General features: G+C 40.6%; 1 protein-coding gene across 3 annotated transcripts in view; it reads left to right on the top strand.

The window, feature by feature from the left end:
* The window catches only part of PPCDC (phosphopantothenoylcysteine decarboxylase), a 352571-nt gene that overhangs the window by 83509 nt on the left and 249107 nt on the right, over nt 1–19955 (top strand). For all 3 annotated transcript variants that reach the window (XM_029575959.1, XM_029575958.1, XM_029575961.1), the window contains 3 exons: nt 12904–13000; nt 13525–13597; nt 13869–13973. In XM_029575959.1, coding sequence (XP_029431819.1) covers nt 12904–13000; nt 13525–13597; nt 13869–13973 — 275 coding nt within the window. The remainder of the gene's footprint in view (nt 1–12903; nt 13001–13524; nt 13598–13868; nt 13974–19955) is intronic.

Raw genomic sequence — 19955 nt, 5'->3', positions numbered from 1 at the left:
AGTAGGGAGCAGATTCAAAAAGGCAACAGACTGCACCCATTCTGCTGTCTGAGAACATCAAATTCAGCACAGATGCTGAAGAGTAAGTGAAAGTATTACAGTGGCCACTGGGAGTCCCGCAGTTTTGTTAAGCTTCCAGGAGTATGGTATCTGTCTAGCCAGAGGAAATGCTGATCTTGCTCTTAAGAAATGCTTGCAGCAAGGGCTGATTTGCAAGTTATATTTGGTCAGTTCTCCTTTTGCTTGTTAGGCAAATGCACTGACTATTAAGAAAGATAGAATTGTTAATTCCCATAATTGAAAACCAGATTCTATGGCACTATTATTTATTTATTTATTTATTTATTTAACATTTTTATATACCGCAATTCATGTAGCAAAGTTACATATCATTTCGGTTTACATTAAAACAATAAGCATATAAGAATGCAATTACATTACAACAGGGGAGTATACTAAGATAAGAGGGGAAAAAGTCTGATGGATGTTAAAATGAGGAAATGAGTAGTTTGTTTTTAATCAAATGCTTGTTCGAATAGCCAAGTTTTTAGTCTCTTTTTGAAAGTATTCGGGCATTGTTCTTGCCTTAGTTCTGGTGGTATAGAATTCCATTCTGTGGGGCCTGCTGTGGATAAAGCTCTTTTGTTTAGTGGTGATTTGATTGGTGGAGCGAAGAGAGCGTTTCTATATGCTGTTCTTACCGGTCTGGATGGTATGTGCAGTTGAAAAAGTATATTTAGGTTTAGAGGAATGAGGTTGTGTATGGATTTGTGTATGATAGTTAATACTTTGTAGGTGATTCTATATTTAATTGGGAGCCAGTGTAGATTTTTCAATACAGGTGTGATATGTTCTCTTTTTTTGGTCTTGGAAAGAATTCTTGCTGATGCGTTTTGGAGCATTTGTAAGGGTTTAATGGTATTGGACGGAAGGCCAAGTAGAAGAGAATTGCAGTAGTCGATTTTTGAGAAGATAATTGCCTGAAGAACTGTACGATAGTCTTGGAAACGGAGGAGTGGTCTAATCCGTTTTAGGGTTTTTAGTTTAAAGAAACCTTCTTTTGTGGTATTATTGAATTTTTTTAGATTTAATTGTTTGTCTATGATGACTCCAAGATTTCGGACTTGAGTTGAAAAGGATGGTTGATTGTTGTTATAGTTGGACATCATAGGTTTGTCATCTTGTGTTATCAAAAGTATTTCCGTCTTGTTGGTATTGAGAATAAGGTTAAGGCTCATTAGAAGGTTGTTGATGGATTTGAGGCATTTATTCCAGAATTCTAGGGTATTTTGTAGAGAAATTGTGATTGGAAGAAAAATTTGCACGTCATATTACATTGTGAATCCAGGATTTTATTCTTTCTAGGAAATTCATACTGTAAACCTGAAGATCTTGCTCTTTCTAGAAGGTTGATGTTATAGACTAAATATTTTTAAGGCACAGAATTTGTTTCTGGAGCATAGTTGTACCCTTGAAATCTATGGTTTAGTATATTCTCCGATGTTTCTAGATTTGTAATACATGTGAAATCTTTCGCATGGTTCATTACCAGTTTCTTCTTGAAGGCCTCTAAGCATTAAATATTCTTGTTTCCAAAAGGTTTTGCAATAAACTCGATACTTTGGTTGCCTTTTACAGAACCCTCTGGATGTACGTAACTATGCTCATACATTTCCTAGAGATTTTTGTTTTATATATATATAAACCTGAAGTGGAGCATTCTGTGCTATTCCAGAAAAATAAGCAAGCACACTAAGCCAGAGGTTCTCAAACCTGTCCTGGAGGACCCCCAGCCAGTCGGGTTTTCAGGATACCCACAATGAATATGCATGAGAGAAAATCTGCATGCTATGGAGGCAGTGCATGCAAATTTATCTCATGCATATTCATTGTGGGTATCTTGAAAACCCGACTGGCTGGGGGGTCCCCAGGAAAGGTTTGGGAAGCTCTGCATTAAGCAATTGAATTAACACAAGTTTGAAACTCATGAACAGTAGTGTCAGTTGTCGAGGCTTCAACCCTGGCTACTGTCAATGCGCACATCTGTCATAAACATTTATAATTTAATTTAAAAAAAAAAATCTAGTGGAGAATATAGGAAAACATTCACTTGCCTTGTACTTGGGGTCTGAAAAGGCTAGGGAGCATGCAGACTGCCACTCTTACTTACTTTCAGACATTGAAATATCAATAGCTGAATAAATGTGAGGTGGATGTGATTATCCCCAGGAAAGGAGCTGGGAGAGAAATAGATTTGTTTTGCCTGGAATAGAGGCTAAAAATCACAAAAAATATAGCAAGGATCATACATTGCCACTGATCCTGCCACAGAACTCATTCTCTTAATATAAAAAAAATCCAAAGTTTGTCTAATTCTTTTCAGGCGTTTAGTCAGTCCAGTTTAGTTTAAAATTACTCCTAGTACACACAGCCAAGGGCTGATTCAATCTCACAAAGAATCCATTTCCTTGGATCTGTATAGAGAGTATCATTGATTACAGTTATGTGGATTTTGTATATTATATATATACATGCATATTTATTGAACATTTACACTTCATCTTTTGATAGATTTTTTTGAAAGGTAGAGAGTATAACAAAATACTTGCATTCACTTACCTCGTGCCATTGCAGAAAATTCTCACGTTTTATATTCTTTTCTTTCATATTCCTACCCTTTCTTCCTATCTCTCTTTTTTTTTCTCAACCTTCACTACAGCCTTTTGTGCTTTCTGTCTACCTCTTCATTCTTTCCCTTCCATCTACAAAAATATTCAGGCCAATTTTCCTAGGAGTTATACATGTAAATGGAACATAGCAATTTTCAAAAGTCATTTACCCGTGTTAAGTGCACTTAACGCAGGTAAATTCTATGGACACAATTCAATGGCATATTCGTTTTTAAAAGCCCACTTCATGGGTTACTTGCAGTTACACACAAAAACCCAGTTTTAAGCTTGTAAATGCTTTTGAAAATCAGGCCCAATAGGTACATTAATCTGATTTTTCTTTGGGCTCAGGATGCCTTTTCTACATTTTATGCTTCCAGCTGAACCAGAATAAGAATCAGTCCTGGAGGAAGTAGGGTAAAAGGAGAATTGGGAATCAAAAACTGAGCCTCAGGGGGTCTTCATTTGCAGCAGCCAAATATTTATTTTCTTTAGGACCCCCCCCCCCCCCCCCACACACACACACACACACACTCTTCATTCTGCAATCGGGCATCAGAACGATGATGTGGAAAAGGAACATGAATTATGACTCCCTGTGTCAGATGGTGCAAGTAGTCAACCAGCAGGTGTTGCTGATTAGCAGAATCCAGTGGGGTTTGCCCTCCAGAGGGCTTTGAACAAATGCCACAAACTTTCCATCTAAGTCAGCTGAACTCACTTCCCTACATTTGTGGTTCCTATCTTCAACTGTGGAGAGAGATAAGCTGTTCGGTTTAGGACAGATGTCTGCTGGCGTTCACCAACATTTGCATTCCCAGTTGGGTCAGGTCACTATACAGTTACATAATCGGTCCATATATAGCTAGTCTAAACCAAAGGCACACAATCTAACAACAGAGGATACTACCAGGAACCAAAAGGTATCCTCAGAGGAAGATATAGGGAAGTGAAAACTGCTGAGATGTTTACAGCATTTTTATTTGTTCAGGCACCAGCCACTTCCCTGTTGAACTAATACAGAATGAGGGAGATTTCCTGTTTTTGCACTAAGATACAAAGGGGACAATTTTAAGAGTCCTGTACCCATAGACTGCAAGCTTATGTTGTACCCCAGGAGTTCCTGGTTGAAAATGTGCCAGCACAAACACCACATGTCCAAAGGTCCCTGCAGATTTTGCACATTCTTGAGCTCTTTTAGTATCCTGGGTTGTACACCATCAGATCTGATGGTCTTTTCTACTCTCTTTTCTGCAAGTACTTCAAATACCTTCTTTGTAATTTGGGGGGTCATTTATCAAAGTGCTATAGGGCGTTTTTGCATGCGGAAAACACCATAACGCATGGTGTGATGCAAATGAGAAAAAGGGGAGGATAATGGGATGGGATTTGTGGGCTGGGCTCAGTTTTGCGAAGCTGTATCGCATGGCTTTGATGGAAGCCCAGACCAGATGTATTCCATGCACTAGAAAAGGGGGAAGGAAGGCTTAAATGATTACTGGCACTATCCACTGCGGGACCACATCAATGGAATGCGCTCCCACCAGACATAAGACTCGAACCCAATCTACCAGAGTTCAAAAAAAGGTTAAAAACCTGGCTCTTCAGGCAAGCATTCCAATTCCCAGAGTGAAACTAGGCACCTCCTCCTGTCTTTCAGATCCAACCATTGCAAGGTGTCACAAACACATTGACACTCAATTTCATACACGGACTTGATTATTCACAATATCTATTTATTTAAGTCATCCTTTCATATTATATTATTTAACCGATTACTTGCAGACTATTTACGCTACCAAAGTTCCTTGTAAAACGTGAACACGAATAATGTTATAATAATATTATATGTTTGTTAAATACTATTGTTACTTTCACTGTTCCTTGTAATAATGTTCAATAGTTGATTGTTATTGTTCTATGTTCTATGTAAAAAAACCCCAGTCTAATCTACCAGACCAGGGCAACCTTTTCGTTACTTGTAAACCGGACTGATTTGTATTGCATACAGGAATTCCGGTATATAAAAATTAAAAATAAATAAATAAATAAAATGGTTAAAAGATGAGGTGAGAGAGGCTATAATAACTAAAAGAACATCTTTCAAGAAATAGAAAAGGCATCTGAATGAATAAGCAGGAAACAGCATAAGCACTGGCAAGTTAGATGCAAAGGATTGATAAGGAAAGCAAAGAGAGAATTTGAAAAGAAGTTTGCTGTAGAAGCAAAAACTCATAATAAAAATGTTTTCAGGTCCATTTGAAGTAAAAAGCCTGTGAGGGATTCGGTTGGACCATTAAATGATCAAGAGGTAAAAGAGGCATTTAGGGATGACAAGGCCATAGCTGAGACTAAATTCTTTGCTTCGGTCTTCACTGAGGAAGATATAAATCATATACCTATGCCAGAAGTCATGTTTGAAGGTGATGATTCAGCAGAACTGAAACAAATGTTAGTGAACCTGGAAGGAGTAGCAAATGACCTGAACCAGATATACATCCTAGAGTGCTGAAAGAACTGAAAAATGAAATTGCGGAATTGTTTTTGGTAATTTGCAAACTATCATTAAAATAGTCTATGGTACCTGAAGATTGAAGAGCTGCCAATGGTAACGCCAGTTTTTAAAAAGAATCCAGGGGTGATCCAGGAAACCAGACCAGTGAATCTGATATCTATGCCAGGCAAAATGGTAGAAACTATCATAAAGAACAAAATTACTGAACATATAGATAGAGATAGGCATAGTTTAATGGGACAAAACCAACATGGATTTAGCCAAGGGAAAACTTGCCTCATCAATCTGCTACAATTTTTTGAGGGTGTAAATAAACATGAGGATAAAAGTGAGCCAGCTGATAGAATGTACCTGGATTTCCAGAAAGCATTTGACAAAGTCCCTCATGAGGGACTTCTTAGGATATTAAAAAGTAATGGGATAGGGGGCAGGGTCCAGCGGGAACTGGTTAAAAGAGAGAAAACAGAGTAGGTCTAAATGGTAAATTTTCTCAATGGAGAAAGGTGAATAGTGAAGTACCCCAGAGATCACTGCTTTATAACATAACTGACATAGAAATGGGAACAACATGTGAGGTGATCAAATTTGCTGATGACACAAAATTATTCCAAGTTGTTACATCTCAAGAGGACCTTACAAAACTGGGAGGCTGGGCATGCAAAAATGGCAAATGAAATTTAATGTGGACAAGTACAAAGTGATGCATTTAGGGAAGAGTAACCCAAAATATAGCTACATAATGCAAGGTTCCACATTAGGAGTCATTATTCAGGAAAAGATCTAGGCATCATCGCTGAAAATACATTGAAATCTTCTGCTCAATGTGCAGCAGCAGCCAAGAAAGCAAATAGAATGCTAGGGATTATTAGGAAAGGAATGGAGAATAAAACAAAGCATATCCTAATGCCTCTGTATTGTTCCATGGTGCGACCATCTTGAGTATTGTGTGCAGTTCTGGTCACCACATCTCAAAAAAGATATAGCAGAGTTAAAAAAAAAAAAAAATGTACAGAGAAGGGCAATCAAAATGATAATGGGGATGGAATGATTCCCCAATGAGGAAAGGCTAAAGAGATTAGGACTTTTCAGCTTAGAGCTGAGGGGAGCTATGTCAGAAGTCTATAAAATAATGAGCAGAGTAGAAAGAGTAAACATGAATTGGTTGTTTACTCTTTCAAAAAGTACAAAGACTAGGGGACACACAATGAAGTTACTAAGTTGTACATTTAAAACTAATAAGAGAACATATTTGTTTACTCAAGACATAATTAAACTCTGGAATTCATTGCCAAGGATGTGGTGAAAGCTGTTAGTGTAGCTGCATTGAAAAAATGTTTGGACAAGTTCCTGGAGAAAAAGTCCACAAACCATTATTAATGTGGAGTTGTAGAAATCCACTGCTTATCCCTGGGAAAAGGGGCATGAAACCCTTTGGGATCCTGTCAGGTACTTGTGACCTGGATTGGCCACTTTTGGAAACAGGATACTGGGCTTGATGGACCTTTTGGTTTGACCCAGTATGGCAAGTCTTATGTTCTTATGTAGCTCTGGATGCTGCATCTCAAAAAAAGATAAAGCTGAACCAGAACAAATACAGAGAAGGGTGACCAAAATGATAAAGGGGATGGAATATCTTTTCTCATAGTGGAGGCTAAAGAGGTTAGGGCTGTTCTGCTTGGAGAAGAGACTGCTAAATTAAGATACAATAGAGATCTATAAATCTTGAGTGGATAAATACAATTCACTAGTTTGTTTTCAAAAAATACAAGGACTAGAGGACACACCAAAAAAATTAGTAAGCAGCACATTTAAAACAAAATATTTTTCACTCAACACACAATTAAGGTCTGAAATTCACTGCTAGAGGATGTGATAAAGGCAGCTAGCATAGTTGGGTTTAAGAAAGATTTGGACAAGTTCTTAGAGGAAAAGTCCATAAACTGTTTTTAACAAAATAGACTTGGGGAAAACCCTACTTATTCCTGAGTGTTAGCAACATGGGATCTATTATTTGAAATTCGGCCATGTACTTGTGACCAAGATTGGCCACTGTTGGAAATGGGATACTAGGCTTGATGGTCCTTCGGTCTGAACCAGTATGGTAATTCTTATGTTCCTTCCTTCCATTCTTCTTCTCCTCAGTTATTTACTCCACTCCTCATACTGATCTGGTATCATTCCAATTGATTTCAACAAGAAAGTGTCACCCTAATTAAGATAATTTAAAATCTTCCCCTTCCCTTCAAGTATTGCACCATCTGTCTGCTAATAGAAATTAAATGCTAATTAGTCAGAGTAGCTTAAATTCATCACCTATTGCTGCTTTTTAATAGTTACACATACAGAACTTCAACTGTGCAATAATCAGGAGCTAGAGAACTCTTTTCACAGTCTGATGAAGGTATTAGGGGAAATGAAGATAGGTTGCAACCAGCTCATCAATGGCTCTAAATCTAGTCTCTAGATGGCAGTGTTTAATTTGAGTGACCAAGTTTCTCTGTTTACTGTACAGCTGGTGGTACTTGTTTTCACACATAATTATCACAAGGCCTGTATTTTTTTTATCTCATCCTTTCACCTATTTTATTGAATATGTTGTGCTCATATTAAATTGATGCTCATTAGGCTGAGATAGGTTTGTGTGAACTTTTGTACTCAGCGGCTTTGAACAGTTGTGCTGAAGTTAGTCTGCAAGTTATAATTTTAACCATTGCTTTATCATTATCTTAGACACCCGTTTACATCACAAGTCTAAGTAGGTTGTGTGTAATCTGATAGGTCACTTTCATGTGCTGGTATCTCCCTTAGAAGGGGGTAATTTTCAGAGGATAGCAGAGTGCGCTATGGATCAGCAATAATATTTAGGAAGAACGGGTGCTTGCGTCATGAGGCGCGGGCACTAGGGAGCACAACAAAACAGCATGCACACAAAATGTTGACCTGAAGGGCTTACTGAACGCAGCCCGGTCCACTCTCCAAAAATCATGGATGAGACTGCCATAGGCCGGGGAGGTTGTATGGAGATCTAAGAAGGACCGCCAGAAAGAAGCTGAGAGAGAACACAAATGTGGTCTCCCCAATGATAAACAGCAACTTGTCTGTTATCTCTTCCTGCTTAACGTTTACTCTGTTTCTGTGAAATGCTCAGTCCCTAAACAAAAAACTCCCTCTTACTGACCCGTTAGAAGATTTAAATCCAACTATTTTTGCATCACTGAAACCTAACTTACTGTCAGAGGTAGGAGTAGATTTTAAAAGGTGCGCGTGCGCACTCTTCCCGGCACGCACACGTGGACGCACCGATTTTTATCATATGCGCGCTCATATTATAAAATGCCATGGCTGCGTGCACAGGTGTGGGTGGCGCACGCGCAGGGGGGAGGGGGGCCTATTTTATAAGATTATGCGCGGTGACGCAATCGGGCCTCCCCGAGTTCCCTCCCAGTCCGCTCCAATTAAGGAACGGACTGAGAGGGAACTTCCCTACCCGTACTCCCTCCCTCTTCTCCTCTCCCCTCCTCTCCTATCATCTCCTCTCCTCCCCACCCACTAAACCCTGTCTTCTACCTTTTCTTTTTTTATTTCATTGCTTACTGCTCCATTGGAGCAGATGCAATTTGCACCTGTTGACCAGCTGCTGGCGCGCACTTCCCCAGCACAGCAGCAAATGGCCACTGTACCGGCTGCTCCCAGCCCCACCCCTCCCCTTTCTCTGAGCCCGGTACTTTGGCGCATAACAGGGGGTTACGCATGGGGCCGGGCCCCTTTGAAAATGTGTGCGGCGTGTGCAAGGCTCGGTCACGCACGTAACTGATTTAAAATTTACCCGATAATGTTCTCTTAAACCATATTTCACACCCTATGATGTATTTCATTTCCCTAGACCTAAACGGAAAGGTGGGGGCTTATTAATAATTAGCAAAAAAGAACTAAAACTACTACCCTAGAAAGTTGAAATTAACCCCCCATTGAGGTGGTGATACTAAAATGTCCTCAATTAAGCTGTCCTCCAGGTATACTACAAAAAGAGTACTCACCACTGATTGAACTATTCATTAACGGCCTGATTTTCAAAGGCCAGCGTGCATAAAAACAGGAGATATGCACGTGGCCGGGCCACACGTGCACCGCGGGCATCTTCCAAGGCCTGCGGCCACGCATGTATCTCCCGGCACGCATTAGGCACTATCCCGGTGAAGCACGTGCCGGCAGCCGGCTGGCCCATGCAAGTTACTACTGCTCCAGAGAGCAGGTAAGTATGGAAAACAAAAACTTAGAGGGGTTTTAGGGGTCGGGGAGGATAGGGGAAAAGGCAGGCATGGTAGGTAGTGGATTTAGGAAATTGCCTCCCAGTCCATTCATTTCTTGGAGTGGAGGGAACTGGGAGAAGGCCCTATCATGTTACCGCGTGCTTGTACTAAAATTCTCCCCCCTTGCAGACACGCCGATATGAAATTGGGTGCACATGTGCGCATGATTAGTGGATTTTATAACATGCGCATGTTGACCCGTGCATGTTATAAAATCGGCGCATCCATATGCGCGCGAGTTTACAAATTCACCTTTAAGGTGTTTCCATCACCAGACTCTACCATTATTGTAGGTGACTTTAACCTTCATGTAGATAAAACACTTAGAATCGTAGTTTATAGAGACAATCGATGCCTTGGAATGGTCCCAATTTGTTTCTAAAGCTACTCATAAAGTAGGACATATTCTAGATTTAATCTTTACCAATTCCATTAACTATCTACTATATACTTCACACGATTTTGCCCTGGTCTGACCACCAATTAATAGAAGCAGAAATAACTTTCCTCAACCCTCCTCATAAAAGTATTGATAAAATTCATACTTTGACCTTCAGGGGAAAAAAAATTGATATGGAGGTACTCTCAGAAACAGTAGAAAATAAGCTCCTCAAATTAAATAAAGACAATGCCTCATCAGCCTTTGATTCCTGGAATCAGGTTATCAATGACATAGCTGAAAACCTCAGTCTAGTCCAGATGAAAACTATCAATAAAGAAAATAATACCTCCAAACATAAGAAGTCATGGTACAATGATGATTTAAGACAAACAAAAGAGACCCTTAGGAAATTAGAAAAACAATGGTGGAAATGTAAGTCCCCCGAATCCCTAGGAAAAAATAGGTCTCTCCTAACAAAATACCATGAATTAACTAATAAAGTAAAAAAAGATTACTACGTAAAACAGATTCATGGAGTGATATTTAATTCTAAGCTTCTGTTCGATGTTGTAAAATAGTTAATTAAGGATCCGTCATCTTCCTTTCTGAGAAATTATAAATTCTCAAAGACTGCATGCAATGAATATGCCACATCTTTTCTAGATAAACTTAATAGATTAAAAAATCATCTCCCTGTTGTTCTCTAACAAGTGCCTCTGAAGATTCATATGACCAGGTTAAATGGACCATGTCTGATACAGTAATCAATTTTGAAATTAGCCAAATTAATGCCAAAATAAACCCTGCAATCCACCCAAATGAGCCAATCCCAGCCAGTTCCTTGAAACAAATAGTGTTATCACCCCAACAATTACATCCTTAATTAATCTCTCCCTCATAGAAGGAATTGTACCATCTGGATTAAAGCAAGCTATGATTAAGCTGATTCTAAAAAACAAAACTGGTAGAATCGATGACTGGGACAACTATAGGCCAATATCCAACTTGCCGTTTCTAGCAAAAGTACTGGAAAAAGCTGTGTTAACTCAACTTGTGAATCATCTGGAAGACCAATTTATTCTTTTCCATAATCAATTTGGATTTAGGAAACCTTGGTCAACTAAGACCCTACTTCTCTCCTTAATGGACTCTGTTTTATGAGGGTTTGATTCGGATGAATCTTATTTTCTGGTGCTAATTGATTTAACAGCTGCCTTTGAAACTGTGGACCATATGCTGTTATGGCCGAGTCGGGCTCACCTTAAAAAGAATACATCTCCATAAATAAAAGTTTCTAATCGGACATTTCTTGGCTTCTAATCCACTTTGTTGCCCTCACGGCTTTTTTAGATAGCCTGCCCTCCTGCTTTGTTGGGCCATATGCTGTTATGTCATCAGCTAAGAAACATTGGAATCGAAGGTGGTGTTCTCAGATGGTTCTCTTCCTTCTTATCCAGTGGTAATTCCAAGTTAATTAGGCAATCACATATCTGATACTTTCCATATTGATCCAGGTGTACGCCAAGCTTCAGCCCTTTCAGCAACACTATTCAATATTTATATGCTCCCACTGAACAAATTACTGGCAGATTTAGGAATTTCTTTCTTCTTATATGCTGATGACATACAATTTCACATACCATTCTCAAAATCATTTGAAAATACAGTATCAAAACTATCAACATAGTTCTTGCTGTATTGCTTTCATATATCTCAGCTTAAACTAACATTAAACCCCAAAAAGACTGACGCCATTTGGTTAAGTAGAAATCCTTCGATAGTGAGGGCCCTGGTACTAGACTTGGGTACTTTTCAAATTACCCCCTCAAACCAAGTACAGAATTTAGATTTCCAGCTGGGTGAAAACCTTACAATGAAAAAGCACACCAATAAATTAATTAATACAGGTTACGTTAAGTTACATATTTTACATTGGTTGAAACCTTTATTAATGTTCAGACTTCCGTACTGTACTGCAAACTCTTATTTTCTCAGATCTAGACTACTGTAACACGCTATTTCTTGGTCTTCCTGCATGCCTCTTGAAACCATTACAACTACTATAAAATGCTTCAGCTAGACTTTTATTAGGAACCAGAAAATTTGATCACATTACACCATCGTTGATCTCACTACACTGGCTGCCTATGCAATCATGAATCTATTACAAAGTATTAACAATAATATTCAAAACCATTCATTCTAGTAATAATAGAATGATTGGCTTGATATTACAACCATACACACCTCAACGAACATTAAGATCACAAAATGAAGGACTATTGACTGTTCCCGCTATAAGGAGTACACATCTGACTCAAGTAACTTGACTTTTCTTGAACTTTTGGCTAAGATCACTTTTGGCCAAGGATGTCACTTTTAGGTCTTTTGAGTGAAATTTAGTTACCTGTACAACGGGGCACCGCTACCTGACTCCATTGAGGACGCCATTGTTTTATGAGCATTGCCAAAGCAGGAGGATTCAAGCTCCTGTTAAAAATGGATCAATCGGCTTTCCCTTAATTGTTTCACACCTTAGTGGAGACTACAGTCCATTTTAATATTTGCAATGTTCACGATTAAGGAGAGAGACAAAATGAGCAAAGATGCTCCATTACAGCAGACTTGACTTTTCTATAGTAAGTACAGTAACATTTATTTAATTTTCTTGGTTTCATGAATGCATTTTGGATATCAGTCAGTTTGTGATAATAGACTTTCATTTTAGTTGTAGAACTGAGTGGAATTAGTGGCACCCACATACTTAAACCAAATCAATATGCAAGAAAAAGTAAAGTAAACCATCTCACCCTTTTTAAAACCAGACTCTCAGCATTACGAGTCACTTTTCAATATTATTTTTGTTATGTAATGTCCTTGAACCTTGCATGCACATGAAAATTCTGGCACACACTGTTGTTCCTGCTTATTTTCAGCTGGAGCCAAACGGCAAGTAAACTGCTTTCTGTGTAACAGCCGAATTTTAATAAACTCAGGCCTTTAAGTCAATATGTTATGTGATGGCAGCTCCAGGAACAGGGCCAACCAGCAAGCTCTGGAAGAACCTGGCCAGCCAGTGCCAAGCATGTGACCCGCTGTTGTCGTCAGAGAACATCTGTTACAGGTAAGCGACTTCACTTTCAAGAACATCAGATGATCAGTGATCTATTATGAAGGCTTCCCCATTTTTATGTCAAAGTCAAGCTACAGCCATGTCCTGAATTATGTTTTCTTATTGAAAAATAAGTTGTGTTGCTATGGTATAACATTAATGCATGCTAATCAATAGAAATATTCAAACCTTTAGTTTTGCTGGTATTTTACTTTCTGCAGGAATGCTATCTCCCTGTTCTCTGGTGGTGGTGTTTTGTTTTGTGGGGGGGTTTTTTTGGCCTCTCCTCATGTCCTTCGTGTTTTTTCTCCATTCTGTTTTGCTATATATGCTCTCTATTTTATTCTGTTTTTTACTGAATCAGTATAATAATTTGCCCACATTTCTGATTCTTCTGTTCATGCCTTCTTTTACTTTGATTCATTTTTTGTCACTATTCCTTTCCATATTTAGCTCCATCTTTGTTCTAAATTTATGTGTGTAGTGCCCCGGTCCAGGGCACGTTATACTAATCTACAGTGTATGATCGTTCATAGAAATACGATGAGGATGACGAACAATGATATGAAAACCAAACTGAAAAGGTGGATTTTGAGATCTGATTTAAAGGTATTAATTCAGTGGTCTCTTGGGTTTCCCCTCTACCCACCTTTCTTTCCTTTGCTCCCTGACTCTTTGCCTCTTTTATTTCTTTGTCTGTGGGAATATAGATGAGTGTGTATATTCTCTGTCTTGTTTTTCCCTACTACTCTTTCTCATATTGTGCCTGTGTACTCTCCTGTTATGCGATCTTCACCTTTCCTTTCCTGGGCTTTCTGTCTTGGCCTTCCCTTTTGTCTTCCTATTCTTCTTTCACCTCTTTCCTTGTCCTCTCTGACAGATGCTTCAGCTCACTGCTAGTACTGACTTCGTTGATGCTACTGGAGATTTGACTCCGCCAGGCTTCTTCGCTTTTGTCCTCAGCCCTGTACCATGGACCAGACATGTGAGTCTCAGTTAACATATTGGACACCAGAAGATTAAATGATTTGGGATGGAGGGTTGGGTGAGGGAACTGAAGAGCACTCGCAGAGCTGTGAGGGCTCACACCACCAGGCTTACGCGGGAGGACCGTGATATGTCAGCCTAGCTGTGTTCTGCAGTTCCGGGTGGAAGTGCATTCCTAGAGCTGCATGGGATTCTGGAACAGAAATAGCAGAGAATGCTGCAAGCCAGGACTGAGGAGCAAACCACCAGTATTTTCTGATATTCCTTCAAGGGCTTGGACCCTCCCTAAAACAGTGTTTGTTTTGTTCTGCATCTGCAAATACAATACTTGATACTGGTTGGGGACTTTGTAGTTTCTTTTTATGGTTAAGATACTAAGGGGTAGATTTTCAAAGGGTTACATACGTGCATAACCCTTTAAAAACCCTCCTGCGCGCCGAGCCTATTTTGCATAGGCTCAGTGGCGCGTGCAAGCCCCGGGACGCGCGTATGGCCCGGGGCTTTGAAAAAGGGACGGGAAGGGGCGGGGCATGGTGCCGGTCCGGGGGCGGGACCAAGGCCTCTGGCACAGCGGCTGTGCCGGGGGATGGTGCGCTGGCAGCCGGCTGGCGTGCGCAAGTGGCAGGCGTAAAAAGTGAAACAAGGTGGGGGGATTTAGGTAGGGCTGGGGAGGTGGGTTAGAAAGGGGAAGGGAGGGGAAGGTGGGGGGGGGAGTGGAAAAAAAAGTTCCCTCCGAGGCCGCTCCAATTTCGGAGCGGCCTCGGAGGGAATGGGGAAAGCCATCGGGCCTCCCCTAGGGCTCAGCGTGCGCAAGGTGCACCAAGTGTGCAGCCCCTTGCGCGCGCGCCGACCCTGGATTTTATAACATGCGCACGGGTTGCGCGCACAAATGTACCCTGCGCGCGCTTCTTTAAAAATCTACCCCTAAATATCTTATCTGGTGATGAAACTGCAGGCTCTCCTGAGGAAAAACCCAGGAGCAGCAGAGGACTGAGGATGTTACTGAGCAACCTGTGACTGCAGCAGTGGCAATGGATCTGAAGTCGAGCACTTATAGAAACATAGAAATGACGGCAGAAGAAGACCAAACGGCCCATCCAGTCTGCCCAGCAAGCTTCACACTTTTTTCTCTCATACTTATCTGTTTCTCTTAGCTCTTTGGTTCTATTTCCCTTCCACCCCCACCATTAATGTAGAGAGCAGTGATGGAGCTGCATCCAAGTGAAATATCAAGCTTGATTAGTTAGGGGTAGAAGCCGCCGCAATAAGCAAGCTACACCCATGTTTATTTGTTTTACCCAGACTGTGTTATTCAGCCCTTATTGGTTGTTTTCTTCTCCCCTGCTGTTGAAGCAGAGAGCTATGCTGGATATGCGTGAAGTATCAGTTTTTCTTCTCCCCTGCTGTTGAAGCAGAGAGCTATGCTGGATATGCGTGAAGTATCAGTTTTTCTTCTCCCCTGCCGTTGAAGCAGAGAGCTATGCTGGATATGCGTGAAGTATCAGTTTTTCTTCTCCCCTGCCGTTGAAGCAGAGAGCTATGCTGGATGTGCGTGAAGTATCAGTTTTTCTTCTCCCCTGCCGTTGAAGCAGAGAGCTGTGCTGGATATGCGTGAAGTATCAGTTTTTCTTCTCCCCTGCCGTTGAAGCAGAGAGCTATGCTGGATATGCGTGAAGTATCAGTTTTTCTCCTCCCCTGCCGTTGAAGCAGAGAGCTATGCTGGATATGCGTGAAGTATCAGTTTTTCTTCTCTCCTGCCGTTGAAGCAGAGAGCTATGCTGGAGAATCCATATAGACACTTGGAAGAGACTGAATGGTTAAGTTTGTCTGGGTAACTGTAATATTTATTTAAGATTTTAACTTTGTGTTTATTTTGATACATTAAAAGGTTTTAAATATGTTTTGTTTGCATAATCTTAAAGTTGGGTACATAATATTTATTTTAAATTATGCTTTAGGCATCAGTCTGTCTGATGCGTCTTTAATTTTCCTACGAGAGGCTTGGTTTACTGGTAATAATGTTGCACTGACACAGACTAAAGCATTATGCAAGTATTCTAGATTTGTACAGCAGTGTGCTGGCAAGAATAAAATAGAAAGGGCCTCTCCCCAGTGGTAATTTTCTTATAAAAAAAAAGGTACTGCGTTGGGTCTAGTGGAAGAGCCTAACTTTCACTTTTTACCAATGGGGAAGGTTCTGCGTTGGTGAACTGGGCAGAAAACTCACCACTCACCTCTCCATGCTCCAGGCAAGATTTGTTGTACCCATATCAACCCAGAAAGATGTTGATCTAGTTGCTCTTAGAAAATGCCAGTGTAGATGATTTTCCCCACATCCCCCAGTAACCTTTTCTTATTTCTATCTACCTTTTTAGTTAAAAAGTTCTTCATGTCTCTAACCTAAATCTCTCCTTCTGCAATTTTAAACTTTGTTTTTTTGTCCTCTTCTCAGTGAAGAACAACGGGTCACCCTCCTCTTTATAATCCCCTTTTGTATTTGATAACTGCTATCGAAGTCCCCATTAAGTAAACCCAACCGAGTCCCTGCAAGCTTTCTTCACAGAGCATTCTCCAATTTTCCCGTGTCCTTGAAGTAGGAGGCTAACATCACGCCAAAGAACTTCAACAAAGTTCTTAATAATATTGAGTAGAGCAGAAAAATCATTTCATGTCTTACATAGAATACTCCTGTTAATACATCTCAGTGTGGCTTTGGCTTTTTTTTTAATAGCAATGTTACCTTGTTGATTTGTATTCAGTTTGTGGCTCATTATAACCCCCAGTTCCTTTTCTACAAAACTCCTACCTAGCTGATCATTCCCTGTGTAATATCTGTGCATGTCATTTTTCCTTCCTAACCTTAATGTTTTTGTTGAATTTTACCATATTCATTTCTGATCATTTTTTCTTATGTGTTAAGATCATTTCAAGCTGTGCGCAGAACTGTAAAGTCCGTGTGCTCATTTTCAAAGGAAGAAAGTTTTCCTTTGAGAAGTGACCTGGAAAATGGACCTGCACTTGCTATCTGTGCAGGCATTTCCTCCAGGAAAAAAATCTTGAGTACTTGCCAGGTTCTTGTGGCCTGGTTTTGGCCTCTGTTGGAAACAGGATGCTGGGCTTGATGGCCCCTTGGTCTGACCCAGCATGACAATTTCTTATGTTCTTGTGCATTATTTCACATCAGTACTCATAACTAGACACAAGTCACTGAATTTATCAATTCCAATCAATCTTGGGCCTGATTCACTAAGGCTTTTATCCCATGCTTAGTGAATGAGGCCCTTGATGTTGTCTCCAGTGTGCTGAAACTTTCTTAGAGCACCAATATAGTTTTTCACATTTTCATGGATAATATGTTGGGTTTTGAAGGCAGGAGAGGTATTCGGGTACGATTTCAAGCTGTGCAGATACATCCATTTTAAAGCTACAAAAAATACTCTCCTGGTTCAATTCCAGTACTCGTGTATATAAATCCAATTATTCAGTACTTCACCTCAAGTGTTAGGGAACTCACTCTCTGTGTCGAGAAGCACAGTTAGGGATCCCTCGAGTTGCTGAGTTCACAGAGATCCTTTGTCAAGGTCCACACTAAATCCGGATCCTCAAGGGCATGGCCATTGGTCCCTGCATCAAGCTCAATACCATGTTTCATTTCTTCTGTTATATGGCTTTACCAGCGCCACCCAGTGGTCAGAGTGCAGGGCTCCAGCCTTCCAACCAGGAAGCCACTGGCCCCAGGATTGACCCTGATGACCTATGGAACAGGGACCTTCATTTTCATTTTTCATGGGAATTTCAATGCAATATCAAAAAAAGGAAGGAAGGGGTGGGGGAGGGAATGGGCTGTTGCCACGCATGTGCCATTTAATTAATTTGCTGTTGGGGTGGCAGTGCCACCTTGTTAGGTGGAGGGAGCAGGGTGGGCGGAGGTAAACATCAACCCCCAGGATAATTTTTTATGCTCTAGGATGAGTGCCATTTTTTTTTTTTTTTGGGCCACTGGACCTTTAAGTTATGGAGGCCCCAGCCGAGGTGGGTCGTCAACACACAGGAAGGGACAAAGTCGTGGTGCAACTTTTTGTCTCGCATTTTTTTTGCCATGAGAAAAAAAAAATCACAGTACAGTCATAATGTCAGGGAGGGGCCGGACATCATGGGGACAGCCCCCATGATATTTGGCTTCAACCATCACGGCTCAGTAAATCTCCCTCTTAAGATAGCTGGATAAGTCTGAAAAAGCACTATTTAGACTGATGAGTCTTAAAACACTACTTATCCAACTAACTCAGCCAGATGAGCAGTGTTTTTAGTCTTGTCTAACTATCTGACGTAGCAGGGTAAGTAGCGTTTTAAGACTTATCCATCCAAGTAGCAATATATTGGTTATCTTACTTAGCCAGATAAGTCTGAAAAGAGCTACTTAAATGGAGAAGTAGTTGTTTTCAAAGTTATCTGTTGCTACTCGGCTGGATAACTTGGAACTTCTCCGGATAAGTGCCGATGTTTATCTGGATAAGTGCGAATTTGTCCATGCAGCAGCAGCAAAGGTGCTACTTAGCCAGATAACTTGGAATTTAGCTGGCTAGGTGTGCACAAATGAAACACCCGCGTGTCTTTACTTCAAATGTTTAAGAACTACACGAGTAGATTTTACCCACCTGATTTAGACGCATTGATCCGTGCGTGAATCGGGAGATTTTCTAACATGCGCGCAGCAGTGAACGAATTGGTTTTACCGATTAGTCTACCAGTTCGCCCAGTCCATCTGCAGCTCGTGAAGACCCTCCCGGCTCTTCAGCCTGAAGTCCCCCCCATTTCAGCCAGACCCCCTCACCCAGTCATTTTTTTAATTTTTAAGATATTTGCGATCACTTATTTTGGGTATTGAGCAATAGTAAATATATGCGAGCAAAGTGCCAAATTTACATCTGCAAGTTGCTTATAAAATAGCAACTTACGTAATCGCTGAAAGTAATAAGAAAGCAAAGCTGTGTTAAAACATTTAGGGAACAGCTGAAGGACTTTTTATTTGCAGAGGCTTTTAAGATGATGGGATGACGGCACTCTGTTTTTCAAAAAGGTTGCTGACAGTTGGGCAAAGTCGAAAGGTGTACTTCAGTTTATATTGTGACGTATATATTACATAGAAAATAGATATGATTGCAATGTCATGAACCTGTAAATCGAGATATAATGGATGCAAAGTGCAGCATGCTATCTTTCATACTTACTACAGCATGCTATTCCTTCATGTTTTCATCTCTGACTATAGTTTGTTCTTATGTTTTGCTATATTTTATATGTGTGCTTTTATTTGATTAGAAATATGACCCTTTATGAATTTTTGATATAACATGATGTAAAAATTTTAAATTAATATCTGCTCTTCCCCAGAATGCCACGGACCTATCTCTTTTTTACACATGCAAATTTACTTGCAGACCCTGATATATATCGTGATGAGGTGCAGGCTGTTTCGGGGGGGGGAAAACCCGGTCCGGATCCCCACAGGGAGAGCCCAGAGCAAAGCTAGATGACAGAAGGTGCCTGGGAGCCGGGCACAGACTACATTTCCCAGGTTCTTTGAGCCTCAGCTGAACAATGGGAGAGAGTGAGGTTTGATTGTCCAGCTGACAGGGCACCCAGAGAAGGCACACACCTGTTCCCATGATTACGGAGGAGGAAGTTACGGGGTGATACGTTGAGCTTAGCTCCTCAGAGGAAGTAGAGATCCCGGCAGGGGAAGCTGATAACAGTGACATGGAGACTGAGTAAGTAAGGATTACTCTAAGTTTTGGTTATTTTCTTTAATCTGTGAGCAGGTGGGCTTTGTGTTTTTGTTTAAGGACTGGGAGGACCATGGCCTGCAGCACAACAGAGGGGAGTTGGGGAGAGTTGTACTACTCCCAAGCAGGGTGGTTTTGCTGGCTGGAAAAGCCAGGTATCTGTAGTACTTCCCAATGAACTGAGGCGTTCGGGA

The sequence above is a fragment of the Rhinatrema bivittatum genome, chromosome 13 (genome assembly GCF_901001135.1).
Source record: "Rhinatrema bivittatum chromosome 13, aRhiBiv1.1, whole genome shotgun sequence".
NCBI lineage: Eukaryota > Metazoa > Chordata > Amphibia > Gymnophiona > Rhinatrematidae > Rhinatrema > Rhinatrema bivittatum.
Note: the sequence above shows the minus strand (reverse complement) of the source record. Positions and strands in the feature narration are given on the sequence as shown.